Source organism: Ictalurus punctatus, chromosome 25 (genome assembly GCF_001660625.3).
Source record: "Ictalurus punctatus breed USDA103 chromosome 25, Coco_2.0, whole genome shotgun sequence".
Lineage (NCBI taxonomy): Eukaryota > Metazoa > Chordata > Actinopteri > Siluriformes > Ictaluridae > Ictalurus > Ictalurus punctatus.
In genome coordinates, this window is record NC_030440.2 from 17,670,789 (window position 1) to 17,688,731 (window position 17,943).

The window sequence follows — 17,943 nt, forward strand, 5'->3', positions numbered from 1 at the left end:
TGTTGTTGGTGGTGCCAGCTTCGCCCTGAAGCCCATCTGTGCGGGACACGACCACATGCACGGCTCGGGCTCCGTCTTTTGTTACGGGTTACGGGAAACAGGAGGGGGAGCAGCAGCACCGTTTCTACGTTTTAATCCCCCCTCTCCCCCATACCTCACCCACCCCACTCTACCCGACTCCACGAAGGCGAGGTCAGGGCTGTTGGCGGTGAAAGCCACGTGCGTGTGTATGAGCGCTTTATAGCCACGTGGAGCTGGGCGAGAGGGGTGGCATATGCCGCTGTTTTTATGGCGGAGCAGGGTTGCACCCCGGGGGCATCTGTTTCGCTCCCCGCACTTCGCCAGCTCGAGGGGCCTGTCGCCGAGGCAACGGATTTGAATTTCAAGCCAATTTACAAATGAAGGAGGAGGAGGAGGAGGGGGGGTGGGGGGGGGGGGATGAGAACAGTGTGAGAGGGATTTTTTGTTTGTTTCATGTGTGAAATGCGAAGAGAAATGAAAATATACATTTTAACTCAACATCAAAAACAAGGCATGAAGGAATTATTATTTTTTTATTCTTCAGTTTGTTTGTTTGTTTGTTTCTTTGTTTTTTTTTTATAAATATGCATTATATACAAAAAAAATAATAGTATAAAACATATAAAGAGCAGTGTGTGTTTCGTAATTAAATTAACTCTGCAAATAATCATTTTTTTTCTTTTTAAAAATTACATTATTGGTCTAAATGTATAGGCAGTCAGTGGTTGGTGTGCAGTCACTTCTTCTTCTTCTTCTTTTCTTTTTTTCGTTTGTATTTTTGCTTTTCTCCGATCCCTGCTGCTACACGCTGCTTTCTTGATTGCATCGATCCTGGTTTGTCCACCGATCCGACACGGAGCGTCCCGTTCGTCCCGTTCCTTTTAAGGCTTTTTTGTGAAATTTGGGAAAGCTGCATACAATCTCGGAGAAACGAAACAGTCTTGATATGATTAGTACTTTTCGTTCAGACATTCATTTCCTGGTGATTGGGAGATGGAAGAGGCTGTGATTGTTCACCCACCCCTCTCTCCATTTCTTTCCTTTCCTTTTTTTTTTTTTTTTTGCATAGCGGGCAATGATGCTGGCGTGAAGGTTTGGAAGTCCCTGGCACCTTCGTAGTGATTAGTTGGCAGATGACGTGTCTGTGATTTCCACACGATAGAGAGCGAGCGAGAGAGAGCGAGAGAGAGAGAGAGAGAGAGAGAACTCTCACTCGCTCGATGTGGGGAGGGGGCACGTCTCTGTGCCAAAGACTTTTCTCCCCCCCTCTGGTCCTCCTGCAGTGCAGTCAGTGTAAGTCCTGCTTTTTTTTGTTCTTCCTTACAAGCTTGAGAGGGGGGTGAAAAAACCCCATAAAACCATAAAGCCATACCGTCGGGGTCAAAAGAGAAAAGAAAAGGAAAGAAAACGTCTAGGACTGTACACGTCTGTACACGAAAAGCAAACTTCATCTATTGCGTCCTCAAGTTTCTCAGAGCAGCAGTGAGCGGACTTCACAAAAAATCATCTCCAGTCCTTCAGTTCTTTTTTTGTAAACAATCCAGAAAATTCTGCTTTGATTGTGTGTGTGTGTGTGTGTGTGTGTGTGTGTTTTTTTTCTCCCTCGCAGCTTCCATCTTCATCCTCCCGTCATGTCGTTTATACCTGCGGGGAAAAAAAAAAACCAATTGGAGTTACAATCACGTGGCCCGTTTGGACATATTAAAGAATGGAAGGGATTTTTTGTTTTGTTTCGTTTTTTTTTTTCATTCCTTCTCACCTCGGTTGCTATGACGCATTCGCTTCTCTCCTCTGCTATTACAAACACAGACTGGTACATGGAGTCTCTCGGGGAGCATATCGTCGATATCCTACACTCCGGCTTTTCACTGCGCACACAAATCACACACTCGGTGTTAGCCTGAAGGAAACGCGAAGGCGCCTACGTTTATAGTCGTCGTGAAAGAAGATGGGGTCGGATTGAATTCTTTCACTCGGGTTTTCATTCACACACACACACACACACACTGTTGACTCACCTGTACATTCTACTCAAGGGTATTTTGTCTTCTAAACACTTTTCGTACTTGTGACTTTTATCCTCTTGCGTCGGGCTTTCCTTAAACTCTTTAGACGAGTTGTAGTCCAAATGGTAGTTCTTGAGGATGTAATTCGACTTCTCCTTACCGCAGTCCACCTCCAGGTCCACCTTCTTGTTCGTGTTCTTGAGCTGAGACGTCGGTATCAGGTTGTCCCGCTGCGTGTCCGATCGATTGTTCATGGCGTCGTTAGTCCTTTCGGCAGCCGCCTGCCTGTGGACGTGGCGCAGAGCGATCGCCACCATGCACACGAGGATGAGCAGAGCCACCAGACCTACGCCCAGGGACACGGCGGCCCACTGGAAGTCGTCCCGGGACTCGGGTTCCAGGATGACGGGACGTGTGATGGCGACATAGTCGCAGCGAGGCCCCGTGAAGCCGTTGGGACACAGGCACACAGGAGAGCCGTCGGGGATGTTGGTGCACGATCCGCCGTTCAGGCAGAGATGCTGCGAGGAGCAGGACACGCTGTGGAGCTCGCAGTTCTGCCCGGTGTACCCCGGAACGCACGAGCAGGTGTAGTCGTTGACGCCGTCGTGACAGGTGCCGCCGTTAGCGCAGGGGTTCGAGGAGCAGTCGTTGATGTTGATCTCGCAGCGCTGGCCTGTAAATCCTGCTCGACAGCTGCACATACGGACGCCAGCCAGGATCACACACGCGCCACCTGTGGAGCACCGAGTGTTCAGTTACACACAGGTAAACACACACACACACACACACACAGGCAGAGCAGGTGGGGACGGAACATACCATTAGCGCACGGCAGAGTCATACACTTGTCCACCCTCTTCTCACAGTTGAGTCCGGTGTATCCTTTAGGGCAGTCGCACGAATAGCTGCGTCCGTTGTCCCTCTCATGGCACTTGCCACCCTGAAAGCAGGGCATGTCTGCGCAAGTCAGGAGGCTGTGCTCGCAGTGTGTGCCCTCGAACCCCGGCAGACACGTGCACGTGTAGCCATTATCAAGCTCCTGAAACATACATGACTTTTAGCCGACTGCTCTATAAGCGTGCTGAGCTTCGCACTACGACATCGGCAGCACAACTCACCACACAGTGTCCTCGGTTCCTGCACGGGTTGCTGTCGCAGTGACGCACCTCCAGCTCGCAGTTCACCCCGGTGTAGCCCGGCCTGCACGTGCACGTGTAGCTGCCCTGCCCGGTGTTCGTACACGTGGCTCCGTTTATACACGGCTTGTGGTGGGTGCAGAAGTTCAGATCTAGTGTCAAACGTGAATGATAGCACTTAAATCACGACCTAGAGTCAATGCGCTAGTTACGAAATCCTGCTTACGCGCGAGTTTACTGACATGCTATTTATTAGAATAAACCCCTTTAGACATCCCAGTTTCACACACATCATTAATAAATGGATAAACGATACGCAAAAACATGCGCAAAAAAAAAAAGGGCTAAAAACAACAAAAGAACCCAATTTGTGGTCCTGTGTGGTATCGTGTCAGAAATCTCCAACAATTCTTTCCCAACAATGATTATAATATCAGCAAAGAATATGAGTACATTGCTAGTATAGCTATATACTCTTAGAAATGGGTTCTTTGAATGGTTCTCCTATGGTTCTCCTTTGTAAAAGAGAACCAAACGGTTAGACATAGAACCTCAAATGAATCAGATTGCTAAATCCATTATATATTGTACGCTATACAATATATATAGAGAGACTATATTACGTAACGGATGTATAATGGATGATTTTCTTTATATAGAAAAAAAAGGTTCCTACTCTTAGCAAAGAGAGAGATCCTGTTCTTAGAAATGGGATTCTTTCTCCTACAAAAGGGTTCCTGCACTTAGAAAGAGGTTCCTACACTTTGGGTGAAAAAAGGTTTTCAAGAGTTTTACGTAGAACATTTAAACATTTCTCCAGATGGACAAGAACCTTTTAGGAACCTAGATCCTTATTTAGAGACGTACTAACATTTCAGTACAGTTTTGAGAGAAATATGACGTTTTAGGCCTTGATCAGGCCTTGATCGGTCTGGGATTCTGATACTGATTAATTGGAATATTGAAATTCCTGGAATATCAGTGTGTTTTTTCATCCCAACATCGCCCGACGCCCGTTGCTTCCACAGCCGATGAAGGAGTTTTGTCTCTAGAAACAATGAAAAAAGGCTCCGTACAGCGTCCTAAAAGGTTCTTCAGTTTGTCGCTCTGAGGAAACCCTTGTGTGTTCTATAGAAAACGCTCGAAACCAAAAACTTTCGAAAGCATTTTATAACACTCATACATACATCTGTAATGAATTATAGGTTCTATGTAACTCCATAACACAAAAGGAACCCTTAAGGATCTGCATTTCACTGTAGTAGAACTTGTACTCTAGGCAAAGTTGAATCTAATCTAATATATATTGGGAAGGTACCACTGTCGTCACAGGGGGTTTCCTTTCAGATACGGTTCTGAAAAAACCGTCTGCACTCATTTTAATCTTGTGATTTTTTACTATCAGTTATTTACTTAATCAGCTCTTAGATTGTTTTTGGACTGAGGTGGTGTTCAGCCTCACCTTGATCACAGAAGAGTCCTCCCCATCCTTCTTTACAGTGACACTCCCATTGCTTGTGGCATGTACCATGTTTACACACGGGGTGTTTCTTGCACTCGGTGCATAACTTTCCCTGCCAGCCCTCTCTGCACCTGCAACACACAACCACAGAACAACGCTCGTTAAAGGAGAACCCAAATACACCTGTGTGTTTATATAATCACACACCATGAATATTTACTAAATTGCAACTTGCACCGTGATACCATCTTGGTTAAACGTTCATTGTGGGTATCTGTGTAGTATTTAATTTGGTATAAAATGAGATATAAGTGTATTGGAGGAATACCGATCCGTTAATTGGGGACAAAAACTAATTTTTCTAGCTTGTGTACTTACACACACTCTCCGGGGTTGGAGCAGTTCCCGTTAGCTTCGCTGCAGCCTTCAAGGCAGATCGCTGTGAAAGGAAATGAAAATGCAGATTAGTAACCACAGGAACTCAAATAATAAACAAATAACTTTGAGAACAATCCATACATCAGTTTTGTATAATAAATGTGAATTAAGCAACAACATCAATAAGAATCTGGTAGGTATCAGTGGGTATTTAGGGCCGTCTTCTAGCCCTGTCCCTCAGTCTCATTCATGGGTGTAAGGGGTGGCCAGTACCACCCTACTGTGAACCATGGCCATCCCAATAAGACTTTATTCTTAATTTAATTATCATAACATCATGTCATATGATGTTAAACTAGCAAACGACTTGGTAAATCTAGTTGCAATAGGCTAGTCTGATTAATAACGGAACACCCACTACAACGTCTCTGGGAAATTCGTATCATCGTTGTCCAGTGGCGAGGAACGAGCAAGTTTAGCTAGTACCTGGCCCAACGGACCACGACAGACCAAGAGGTGAGCAAACAGTGGTCAAAACTTTTCTTTATGTTCATGATATTTAATATTTGCTGTCACAACATTGGGTTTCTACCGTTAGCAATAATAATATTGACTTGATAGCACTAGCATACTTCCTAAGATGTAGTCTAGCGTTTTGTTAGCTATGCCCTTTTTGTAAACTTAACATGTTGCTATTTTAACTTAATAACTTGCTATTTCCAATTAACTCATTATTTCAACTCACTATCCTGTTATTTCTACTTGATAACTTGTTAGTCTGGCTTATTAACTTGTTATTTCGACTTAATAACTTTGACTTGTCTTATTATTTTTTACATATTATTTTGATTATTAGAGATTGGACATATAACCGAATTTCACCGAAGCAACGTCTGGCTTTTGAAATAACCAGATAATACGTGCAAATAACGAGATATTAAGTCAACATAATGAGATTAAGTGGAAACAGTGACGCGATATCTTGGAATAATGAGTTATTAAGCTAAAATAACGACACGTTTGTTTTACAGCTCAAAAACAGAGCAGGAATTAGACATGAAGAAGAACCAGTATGTCTGTTTCTGTGTGTGGACATTGTGAAATATGAAAGTTCTCCATCTGGACACAATATTAATGACTTCATGGAAAGGAATTCATTCTCCTGACATGTCCTGACTTTAGCAACTTTTCTGCGCGCGCACACACACACACACACACACAAAAATGGCGCCGTTTTGTGCTGGTGAGAAAAAGTAGCTCATGCGACGGGCGCACTGTAACCATGACAACGCTCTTCCGGCAGTACAGGCAGTAGCTACTCTCGGCTAACGAACTAGCCTTGCTTGCTGTGTAGATTAGATTACTTCTTGTTATTATTAGTAGTAATAAAGATGAAATTAAGATGGGTGTAACTCTGAGGCAGACGCTTTCATTGTAATTTTGGAGGTTTTGGGAGAAAATCCAGAATTATTGGAGCTGTTGATTATTTTTTTGGGACACATTACAGCGTGGGAATATTGGCACTCCAGGGCTTCCGTAGCATCCCAATATATAATCATTGGTTTTAAACAGGTCACGCCCCTCACTGGTTTCCGAGTACCTGATTGGACAGCACCTGTGAGGCGTGGGTGCCCTCGCTGTTTGTAACTGGCCTCTGTGTGTTTTTGTTTTGTTTTTGTTATTTATTTATTTATTTTTAAAGTGGGTTGAACTGCCGCTTTTTAGACCGGAACAGATGCTCCATCTCAATTAAAAAAAAAAAAAAAAAAACGGACAGCTGCCGCTATTGTTGTTCTCAGGCCGCGCGAGCCGTAATTTTGCAGCTGCCACGCCGCAGAGCCACAATGAGAGCGCGCAACGGCGGCGCGTGGCGGATAATAACGCCGCGATTAGGGCGGCGCGTGCTCGCCCGGGATTAAATTACCAAGCACGCGCTCCCTCGCTCTCTCTCTCTCGCGGCGCGCGCGCGCACACACAGACACACTCACCGGACGCCCTAGTTTGTCCCATTTCCCCAGTAATAAGCAAAAGCTTCTGCGCATGCGCAATTCTCGCCATTAATTCATGCTTCCCCATATATGTTAACCCCTCCACTCCCACTGTAATCTGGGTCACAGGTATTCACAGCTTTTCCTTCATCCAAAATGCTTCAAGTGTACAATAAAGTTCTAAGTAAACGATATAAAAGAATATAAATGCAAATAGAAAAGTTCTAGCCATGTTGCAAAGTTTCTTCATCTCAAGGAAGCAAAAATGCATAAGAATTTCATATCAGATCTGAAAGTGGTTAACGCTAGACATCTGATCTATAGTGACCTACAGTTTCATTCCGATAAAGTCAGAGTGATAAATCAGACGAAATACTTGCTGTAGGACGAAACAGCACGAGAGGCACAAAACCACAACCGAAACCAGATCCAAACTCAGAGCGTTTGGCAAAGTAAACCGCATGGGGCTCTTAGTAATGGCATTAACCATAATGACTGCTACTCATTCTGCTAGAGAAGGCAGCTGGCTTGACATATTGGACGTGTTTCCAGCAGGGTTGCCAGCTTTTGGTTTAAAATCCACCCAAGCTTCTCAAAGTGCACCCTGGAGGTACTAAACTGTACCATTTCTTGTCACTGGGCTGGTACCCTTACTTACATATACATTTACTGTAGAGCTGTACTCTAAAAGGTATATGCATGTTAAATGTTTTTTAATTTGCATCATGTCCATATTTACAGATTAAAGCTAGAAAAAAAAGATAAGCGACAAGGAAAAGTACAGTATTTTTTAGTACTCTTTTTTTTTTCTAGGCTCGTGATAATCACAAGCCGCCGTTATCAAAGCTGTTATATTTATTATTACGCTCTGAGTTATGGTTATAGGTTTAATCCCAACCTCATTAACACGAAAACGAGCAGCGTAGGAATAACGTCAACCTAACTGCAAAAAAAAAAAAAAAAAAAAAAAAAAAGGGTTTTGTGAGTGGAGAGTTAAAGGGTAAAAAAAATTAAGAGCTCCCTGGATGCTAAAAAAATCCCCGAACATTTAAGAACCCCTGCATCAAAGCAGCCGAAATGACCCTATCTTTACAAATATCTCACAGAGTAAAAGATGTCTTTAATGTTTTAAAATGATTCAAATGATTGGAAATTGTAATGGATGTGGGGTGGGCGGGGGTGGGCGGGGGCCAGAGGAGTGAAACGTGCAGAGTCTCATTTAAAGCCATCTGGATCGAATGAGGTTCGGCTACTACAGAACACCTCGATGAATATGGTTCAGGTGCAGGATGACAGGAGCGCTGCGAGCCTGGATCACATCTGAATTTCTTTTTAAAACGTTTAAAAAAAAAAAAAAAGGTTACGAGGTTGGCCGATTAAAACAGAGGCCCCACGTGCACCTGAGAAAGCACACTGGTTTTTTTTTTGGTTTTTTTTTGTTCTGCTTGATGAGAGCAAGGTGAAGCACTAAAGCAGACCCTGAGTCTCCTAAAGGCCAGTGCGTGGTGATCTCTGATTGCTTACGTTCTTCGCAGTATTCCCCCTTCCAGCCGGGGAGACAGGATAACTGCCCGTCTGGGTTGCAGGTGTAGTGGCCAAAACGGTCGTCCCTGGGCGTGCATATTTTGGAACAACTCTCGCCGTAGTAATTTTCATTGCAGATGAACCGGTAAGAATACCTTAGCTCCGTCTGCTGACCGCTTTGGACATCCTGAGACCACTCAGCCCCTACTTCCAGCTGTCTTTGGATGGCAAAAGAACTAATCTGTAAGTCGGGGTTGTTTGAGTCTATGGAGAAGAGGAGAAAAAGAACCAAAGAAAGAAAGGAAAAAAAAACAAAACAACATCATTTAGGTCTGTGAATGTAAGAAATATACTTTTACACACTGTTTGTAATGTGTAAAGGTCTAATCTAGGTCTAATCGAGGTCTAATCTAATCCATAGGAATAATAATTAAAAAAAAAAAAAACCCCAAACAAATTTCCTTTTTCCTTTAAGTCGAGCGAAAAACATTCCCATGCTATTATCCCGTTCCAAAGGGCGGGACACAGAAAGGTGTAAAATACAGGAAAGTGCAGTCGGATGGTTTTGGCAAGCGTCGAGTATTCTCACCAAAGCCCACTGCTCTTTCCCACGCCAAAAATAAACCAAAGGAAGTCCAATTGTGTTCGAGTATGAGAATGTGAAGGTGTTTTTGAAGCGAGAGGAAAACGCAGTTCCACGGTCGTACGTGTGCTTCGAAAAAACAACAGCTTTACTTTCTTTCTTTTTACTACAGAAGTGCTTTTTGATTAAAATCATAGCAGTATTAATAATGATAAAATTGCATAAAGCGTATATATAGAGGACATAACCTATGTTAATACCTTATAGAAAAAGAAATAAACCTAACAATACTTTACTTAGTTCACCACAAGCACTGGTGTGTTCAATAGTGTCGCCCTCTAGTGGATAATAGTGGAAGTACTTACCTACAGGTGGATCCTCCAAGGGTGAATACCAGGCCTCAATAATCAAAGAAAATGATCCCTAAGAGAGGAAAATGTCATAAATACATCTGGAATAACATCCCTGAAGATGATATAAAACTGATTATTTATGTCATTCATGTAGATTAGCGTGAAATGAGCGCTAAAAGTTCATGCAGCAGTGCAGGTGTAAATTGTGCACTGTATTGCTACATATTGTAGCTTTAATATCTTGTGCAATAATCGCGCACATGCACTTGCTTTCAGCTTTAGTTAAGACTTGCTTGTGCACTTTTTTCCCCCCTCTTACCGGCCATCCAAAGTTGAAGGGCAGGCGTATGGGTGTGCTCAGGTGTCCTCCCTCTATCCTGAACGAGTTGGAGCCCAGCACGGGGGTGTCGGTCCTGCCGAAGATGCAGCCCCCTGGAGACACGGACACCTGGTAGTTCTTCAGACAAACGCGGAAAAAAGTCCTGCAGTCCGGTCTGCATGAGGTTCCGCTCGCCAGCAGACCTTTAAAATTCTTGAACTCATGGAGCTCGAGCTCGAAAACACCAGAGCCGTATATCTATATATATATATATATATATATATATATATATATATATATATATATATATGTGTGTATGTGTGTGTAGAGAGAGAGAGAGGGAAAGGGAGAGAGAAGGAGAGAGAAAAGATGCATTATTAGGCTGCAGGTCTCAGAGTCTCAGAAATACAGGTGTGTACGTTTTACCTGGGCATGACGGCGTAATATACATGCACTTTTAAAGCTTAAAGTGATCCAAATAACTACCTTAAAGGTGTAAACATACACAGCAAAGGCACCAGACATGATTCCTTTAATAGCACCACCAAGCCACAAGGAAAAGTCTGACACCTTTATTTCTGTGAGTGCAGTACAGATTTATTTATTTTTTTCTAAATATAACACTACAGTATTTTATTGTATAGCGTGATACTCAGTGCCTGATGGGACCCGATGAGGCCACACACCTCTCTGATCTTTGCATATCAAAAAAAAAAAAAAAAAAAAAAAAAAAAAAAGTTCTATCATTTACGAAACACAGCCCTAACCCCAAGCTTTTCTAAAGATAATGCAGCAATGAATCATTTGCTAATGAATCATTTGCTAATGAATCATTTGTTAATGAATCATTTGTGACTAACAGACTGGATTGTTGCATTGCTCTCCTTTATATATATATATATGAGAGCTCTCATATATATCTATAGGCTTTCCAAAACAAAACACAATACACACACACACACACACACACACACACACACACACACACACACACACTTAAACCTTTGCAGCTGCTCCAAAACAACACAACACACAGAAGCACACACACCACTAGTCCTGTTTGAGTTTTATTTTCTTTCTGTGATCCTAAATAAGAGTATTTACTGCCTTTTTTTTTTAATGAAGGCAGTTGTGTACTTAACTGAATGCCTGTATTCATGTTCATAAAGGCACTACTTGAAGAAATGTCTTCTCTCAAAGGAAAACATACAGAAATTTGAGATGTGTTTTCCTGCAGCAAGACTGTACAAGTCAGTATCTGTTTATCATTTACTGAGCTGCTCAAATCAGATCTTACTGTATTATTATTATTATTATTATTATTATTATTATTAGTAGTAGTAGTAGTAATGTATGTACTGGCTCTTCATCACTCTGCGCTGCAACACTGTCAGAAACAGGACTAATGATGATGATGATGATGATGATGATGATGAAGATGGTGATTTATTTACCTGCGTTAGGAGCGCGCTGAAGCATGCGATCAGAAAGGTGAACCAAGCTGCCATCCTTTATATTTTCCCAAAATGCTGTGGCGGGGCAGCTGGGTCACCCGCGCGGATATTTCCTACCCCAAAAAATAAAAAAAAAATAAAGCTCCTATTCCAAAGTGGAAGGAAGGCTTCAAAGAATGCAAAAATAAAAAAAATAAAAAAAAATAAATAAATGTAAAAAAATTAAATAAAAATAAATAAATAAATAAAGCACTCAAAAAAGTACGAGGAGAAGAAGGAGGAGGAGGAGGAGGAGGAGAAGGAGTATATTCCTTTGCGCGTCGCCGCTCTTCCGTGCGCAAAAGGCGCGTTCAAATTTCCAGGTTATCCAAAAGGTGAAGGTGAAGCGCCGGATCCAGTCTTATTATCCGTCCCGTCCTTGCATGCTCACTATTCCACAAACCTCCCGCGTGTGTGTGTGTGTGTGTGTGTGTGTGGGAGAGAGAGGGAGAGAGAGAGTCGCCTCGGGGTGTGTGTGTGTGTGTGTGTGTGTGTGTGCGTGTCTTGTTTTATGCGACTGTGCGCGTTAGGGTGCTGTAATAACGTCTCTCCTTAAGTCGTGAATGAAGTGTGAGTTCAGGCGCACAGCGGTATTTATACTGGCTTCGTGTCCGCGCTGCTCATTACATAAACTGTCCATCATTAGACCCGCCCACTTTATTCATGCCCCGCTCCTCAGGCCACGCCCAACTCGCTCCAACAAGAATGATGTGCACATGAAGGCTGCTGGAATAAACAGCGCTCTGCCCTGCTTGTACTGTGTTAAACAGTATTCTGCTGCTAATAATAATAATAATAATAATAATAATAATAATAATAACAACAACAACAACAACAAGTCATCATCATCATCATGTAATTCCAGATTTGTTTTCCACTCCGTCTTTTATTGCTTGATTGTGCAGCATTTGTATGAAAAATTGCTCTAGAAATAGAGAAGTTTATTTTTATTACGTTATATATATTATGTACACGACGTCCCAAGTCTCCATACATAGAGGAAATGAACACCTTTTAACAAAATGGCTTCCGAAATATTTCATTCTTAGTTTATATTGTGTCTATATATATATATATATATATATATATATATATATATATATATATATATATATATATATATATATATATATTCATTCATTCTCCAGATAGCCTTGAAGAACACCTTTGACAAGAGGAGAACGTATTGAAATCGTTCTCCTGGCCGGATCTGCGATGAAGGCTGCGATGGACTTTAACAGGAAGCGTGGCGAACACATCAGACACGACACTGTCGCCAAACTTATTAACAAATACAAAGAGACTGGAAGTGTCGAGGACCGACCGAGAAGACGCGGACGTCCAGGAACATCCACTGACGAAGGAACGACCGGCGTGGTCCTGGTAAACATAGCCCCCTATATATGGAGACTTCTGGGACACCCTGTGTATTGAAAAGGGTTCTTGTAATAACGTTTATTTCTAACACGCTATATAGTATTATTATTTACATAACACTTCTTTGTTTTGGGTTAAACATCCCACTCTTAGGAAAGGGTTAAGCACCGTAGCACCGTAAAAGCTTCGTTGGGATATCCGGTAGCGGAAACCCTTAAAGCTTCGTCGTAGAACCCTATATTATCACATCATTAAACGTAAATTTAAGAAGATAAAAACATGAGAAATACGCTCTCGGGGAAAAGAACAGATACCTAGAAAGCTTAAGGGTCCGTTTCTGTTGTTCCTCTTGGTTTTATATGTAGAACCTTATCAAAGTCCTTTGCAACACACTCTTGTGGAACCCATTTTGTTTTCTTGAGCGTAGATCTAAAAAAAAAAAAAATTTTTAAAAATGAAAAGGCTAAACAAAGTATTTATTATGAAGCGCATTAAAGAATCAACGGAAATAAACAAAACAATTTCGACAAATCTAGAGCTTTTAAGGGTTCTTCAGCTGCCCGATTTTGGGAAACCGTCACAGTTTCTATGTAGAACCCTACCGCAGTGTTTCCCGGCCAGAAAGTGTTCCAAGTACTAAACAAAGAACCCTTAAAGAACCCATTTTCCTCCTAACGGCGTACATGAACAACGCGTCTATGATAAAGCAGACGAATGAGATGAAAACATTACCAGTACACACTTGGAGAAAGGTCGGATCTACAGTAAGCTATGCTTAAAGAACTCCCGAGGAACACTATTTTTCCTTCTAAACATGTAGATCAGACTTAAATGAGTATGTTTCTATTTTTAAGTTAAAACACACATACTACACACATTCTTAATATTTCAGCATTTAAAACATCTCCAGTTTAACTCTAACACGTACAGAATACAACAGCAGGCTAGAAACACGTCTGTCGTCGGGGTTTTTTTTTTTTTTTTTGGCAGAAAAGCACACGTTTACACTATCACGCTAATTTACACCACAGCGCATCTGAATCCTGGATGGTGATTGGTCAGAAGGTGTTGATTAGTTCTCTATAACAGCAGCTCTGACAGTAGTGCAGCTGCACATCACACGTTTATATTAAGGAGCTCGTTATGGTTTCTATAGCAACAGCTCGTTCAGAGGGTCTCGTATAGAGGACACGCCACACGAGCAGATTTGGATACGGTGAGGTTTTCTGTAAGGAGATGTTTATTTAACGTTTATGGAAGAGTGTCGGCGCTTTGTGACGGTCAGAGGTAAAGCCGTAACTTTAATGGTTTCTCGGTAACATGGATTTTGTCTTATTGACTTGAAGAGAGAGAGAAAAGCGGCGCCGGTGACGGACCGACTGTTTATAGCTGCGATAACACGGGCGAGAACAGGAACAATCTTGTTTCGAGGACAGCATTACATGTAGCTAGGAATAGTATCACACTTTATTGCAGGTATTTTAACGCCGTGTATACGCTGATTGGTTGATATTCCTGAGGCGAGAGAAGTCAAATAAACACAAATCTGAGTCAGTGCATTTTCCAGTCAACTGCACGGATGACTGCCTCATTTACAGATGATAAATACAGGGTCACAAAAACGACTTTCCGTTTCCACTCAGCGCACGCTTCATTTAAAAGCAATATCACACTCGTAATCATGCCGTGTTACTGAACATCAGCATGGCTGTGATTACCCGCGGCCTCGTGCCAACAGCCGACTCTCAGCCGAGCTGATATTCAGTACAGTACGACTGAGATATTGCTTGTACACTCCAGTTCTATAAACAAGAACTTATTATCAGGTGAGTAACTGACATTGCAGACAGAATATGGCCAAAAATATCTTGTTATTTTCGCTCCAAGAACGAAAATTCTTCCCACAGCTGGATAGAGCGTTGCGTGTTGCCATGGTAACACACAGACTGACTGACAGCTTGTAGTAAGTGTAGTAACGGTTTCAGTGTAAACTATTGCTAAAATTGGAACATTATGTAGTGAGCACAGACAAGCGGAGGGATACACAAGTGATATGTTCCAGTGCTGTCTTACTAAATATCAGCACACCTGGAACACCACTCGTCCAATCAGATTAGTAGACCGGAGCGATCTGTTGTATAAAACAACTCTTACAGGTTTGGGGAAAACTGTGCCTTCACTCTGTGAGTTTGAATATTCTAAATTATATTAAAACTCTGCAGGATATATCTTTTTTTTTATCAAGTTATACTATAGTATAGTACAGTATAGCATAGTACAGTATGGAACAGTATAGTATACTTTAATATAGAATAGTATAGTGTAGTATAGCATAGTATACTGTAGAATAGAATAGTACAGTATAGTACAGTATGGAACAGTATAGTATACTGTAGAATAGAATAGTACAGTATAGTATAGTACAGTAAAGTATAGTACTGTAGAATACAATAGTACAGTATAGTATAGTACAGTAAAGTATAGTACTGTAGAATACAATAGTACAGTATAGTACAGTAAAGTATAGTACTGTAGAATACAATAGTACAGTATAGTATAGTACAGTAAAGTATAGTACTGTAGAATAGAATAGTACAGTATAGTATAGTACAGTATGGGGCTGTAGAATAGAATAGTATAGTATGGAACAGAATAGTATAATGTAGAATAGTACAGTATAGTACTGTAGGATAGAATAGTACAGTATAGTATAGTATAGTACTGTAGAATAGAATAGTACAGTATAGTATAGTACAGTATGGGGCTGTAGAATAGAATAGTATAGTATGGAACAGAATAGTATAATGTAGAATAGTACAGTATAGTACTGTAGGATAGAATAGTACAGTATAGTATAGTATAGTACTGTAGAATAGAATAGTATAGTATAGTGCAGTATAGTATGGTACTGTAGAATAGTATAGTACAGTATGGAACAGTATAGTATAGTACTGTAGAATAGAATAGTATAGTGCAGTATAGTATGGTACTGTAGAATAGAATAGTATAATATAGTATAGTACAGTATGGAGCAGAATAGTATACTGTAGATTAGAATAGTATAACAGTGTAGTATAGTATAATATAGTATAGTACAGTATGGAACAGTATAGTATACTGTAGAATAGAATAGTATAGAATAGTATAACACAGTGTAGTATAGTATAATATAGTATAGTATAGTACAGTATGGAACAGTATAGTACATGTAGAATAGAATAGTATAGAATAGTATAACACAGTGTAGTATAGTATAATATAGTATAGTACAGTATGGAACAGTATAGTATACTTGTAGAATAGAATAGTATAGAATAGTATAACACAGTGTAGTATAGTATAATATAGTATAGTATTGTACAGTATGGAACACTATAGTATAGTACAGTATAGTATAGCACTGTAGAATAGTACAGTATAGTATAGTACAGTATAGTATGGTACTGTAGAATAGAATAGTATAGTATAGTACAGTATGGAACAGTATAGTATAGTACAGTATAGTATAGTACTGTAGAATATTATAGTACAGTATAGTATAGTACAGTAGAATAGAATAGTATAATATAGTATAGTACAGTATGGAACAGTATAGTATACTGTAGAATAGAATAGTATAGAATAGTATAACACAGTGTAGTATAGTATAATATAGTATAGTACAGTACAGTATGGAACAGTATAGTATAGTACAGTATAGTATAGCACTGTAGAATAGTACAGTATAGTATAGTACAGTATAGTATGGTACTGTAGAATAGTATAGTACAGTATAGTATAGTACAGTATGGAACAGTATAGTATAGTACAGTATAGTACTGTAGAATAGTATAGTACAGTATAGTATAGTACAGTAGAATAGAACAGTATAATATAGTATAGTACAGTATGGAACAGTATAGTATACTGTAGATTAGAATAGTATAGAATAGTATAACACAGTGTAGTATAGTATAATATAGTATAGTACAGTACAGTATGGAACAGTATAGTATACTGTAGAATAGAATAGTATAGAATAGTATAATATAGTACAGAACAGATCAGTATACTATAATGTAAAATAGTCCAGAATAGTGTAGAATAGAACCGTATAGTATAGTATAGTATAGCACATATAATACAGTATAGCATACAATAGAACAGTATAATATAGTATAGTATAGAAGAGTATAGTGTAATATAAAATAGTATAGTATAGTATACAGGTGCACAGTAACAAACACACACTCCTACATTGTTTATAAATGACATTTACAGTCACATCGTGGCAGCAGTGTGGCCAAGTCCTTTATTGTAATGAATAATTATATTTATATTTGCAGCTTTCTTACTGCAATATTCGCTGTAAATGAAGAGAAAAACTGTTGCTGTTTTTAACGGAACTGCAGAAGACCATTCGTCTTCACTGAGATTCCTTGTTTTGTTTTTAAATCTGTTTTTAGTCTTTTATTCTGATTCGTATCCTTAGAGTTTGTGGATTCTTTAATTCTTAGTCTAATTTCGTGTTATATAAAAAAACAATGAGAACACCAGTGACAGAATCAGTAGGTCCTGAAAGAAAGCTACTATGTACAGGATATTTATTTACAGTATCAGTCTAGCGTTATCTCCAGTTCAAACCTGTTTGTTAAAAACGGCCGGTGAGTATATATCAAGGCCGTGTATATTATTACAGGATTTTATGCACATGCCTATCAAATTAAGGCGTACATTCTGAACCCTCGGTGTCATGCTGCTAAAGGAAAATAATCAGGCGACAGGGTGAAGATGAAAAGTTACAGCTCTACCTCTGACACTGGAGACTCCTTCCATAAAGGTTAAATCGACTATAAACATATCAACGATTACACGCACATTTTCAAAAGTCCCTGTGAATCCCTGTCACTATAGAAAGGATGAGTGCGTTAATATAAAGCTGCGCTACTGTCAGAGCCGCTGTTAGAGAAAACTAATCGACACCTTCTCAGCATCACTGTGCTATAATCCATAGTGACGTCCTACTGTTACGCAATCATTTGGCTGTAATGTGTGTTCTGAATTGTGCATGAACTATTCATTGTCACCTAATGAAAAAGAAGAAAAAAAAAACCTGAGCTGTGATTCTCAGTGGACCGATGGAGATGATAGCGCTGAGTGGCTCGCGTGCCGCTTTCGTGCGGGTCTCGAGCGCGTGCCGGTGATGGGGCTCGGATAACACTTCAGCTGTATGGTAATGAGCGCTCATTTAGATTCACAACCGCCATCATTCCAGTAATAGTCACGATGATTAACTAGATATAGCAAAGATATATATATAA

The 17,943-nt window shown here is 40.4% G+C and overlaps 1 protein-coding gene across 1 annotated transcript; it reads right to left on the minus strand.

Annotated features, from left to right (window-relative positions):
• Nucleotides 1-514: 514 nt before the first annotated feature.
• On the minus strand, nucleotides 515-11,840 carry dll4 (delta-like 4 (Drosophila)). The gene is made up of 11 exons (XM_017455471.3): nucleotides 11,228-11,840; nucleotides 9,774-10,031; nucleotides 9,467-9,524; nucleotides 8,519-8,782; nucleotides 5,007-5,067; nucleotides 4,629-4,759; nucleotides 3,149-3,318; nucleotides 2,850-3,069; nucleotides 2,040-2,763; nucleotides 1,781-1,889; nucleotides 515-1,665 (listed from the first exon to the last, which is right to left on the minus strand). Exons 1-11 carry the CDS (start codon nucleotides 11,279-11,281, stop codon nucleotides 1,660-1,662), a joined length of 2,055 nt encoding a protein of 684 aa, XP_017310960.1. The 5' UTR covers nucleotides 11,282-11,840; the 3' UTR covers nucleotides 515-1,659.
• Nucleotides 11,841-17,943: the final 6,103 nt, after the last annotated feature.

Excerpts from the sequence above, each read along its gene's own strand:
- dll4 (XM_017455471.3), bottom strand. The coding sequence starts at position 11,281 with ATGGCAGCTTGGTTCACCTTTCTGATCGCATGCTTCAGCGCGCTCCTA. Across the intron at positions 9,525-9,773 it reads CCTTCAACTTTGGATGGCCG|GGATCATTTTCTTTGATTAT; the intron begins GTAAGAGGGGGG and ends TTCCTCTCTTAG. Across the intron at positions 3,319-4,628 it reads AGGACTCTTCTGTGATCAAG|ATCTGAACTTCTGCACCCAC; the intron begins GTGAGGCTGAAC and ends GTTTGACACTAG.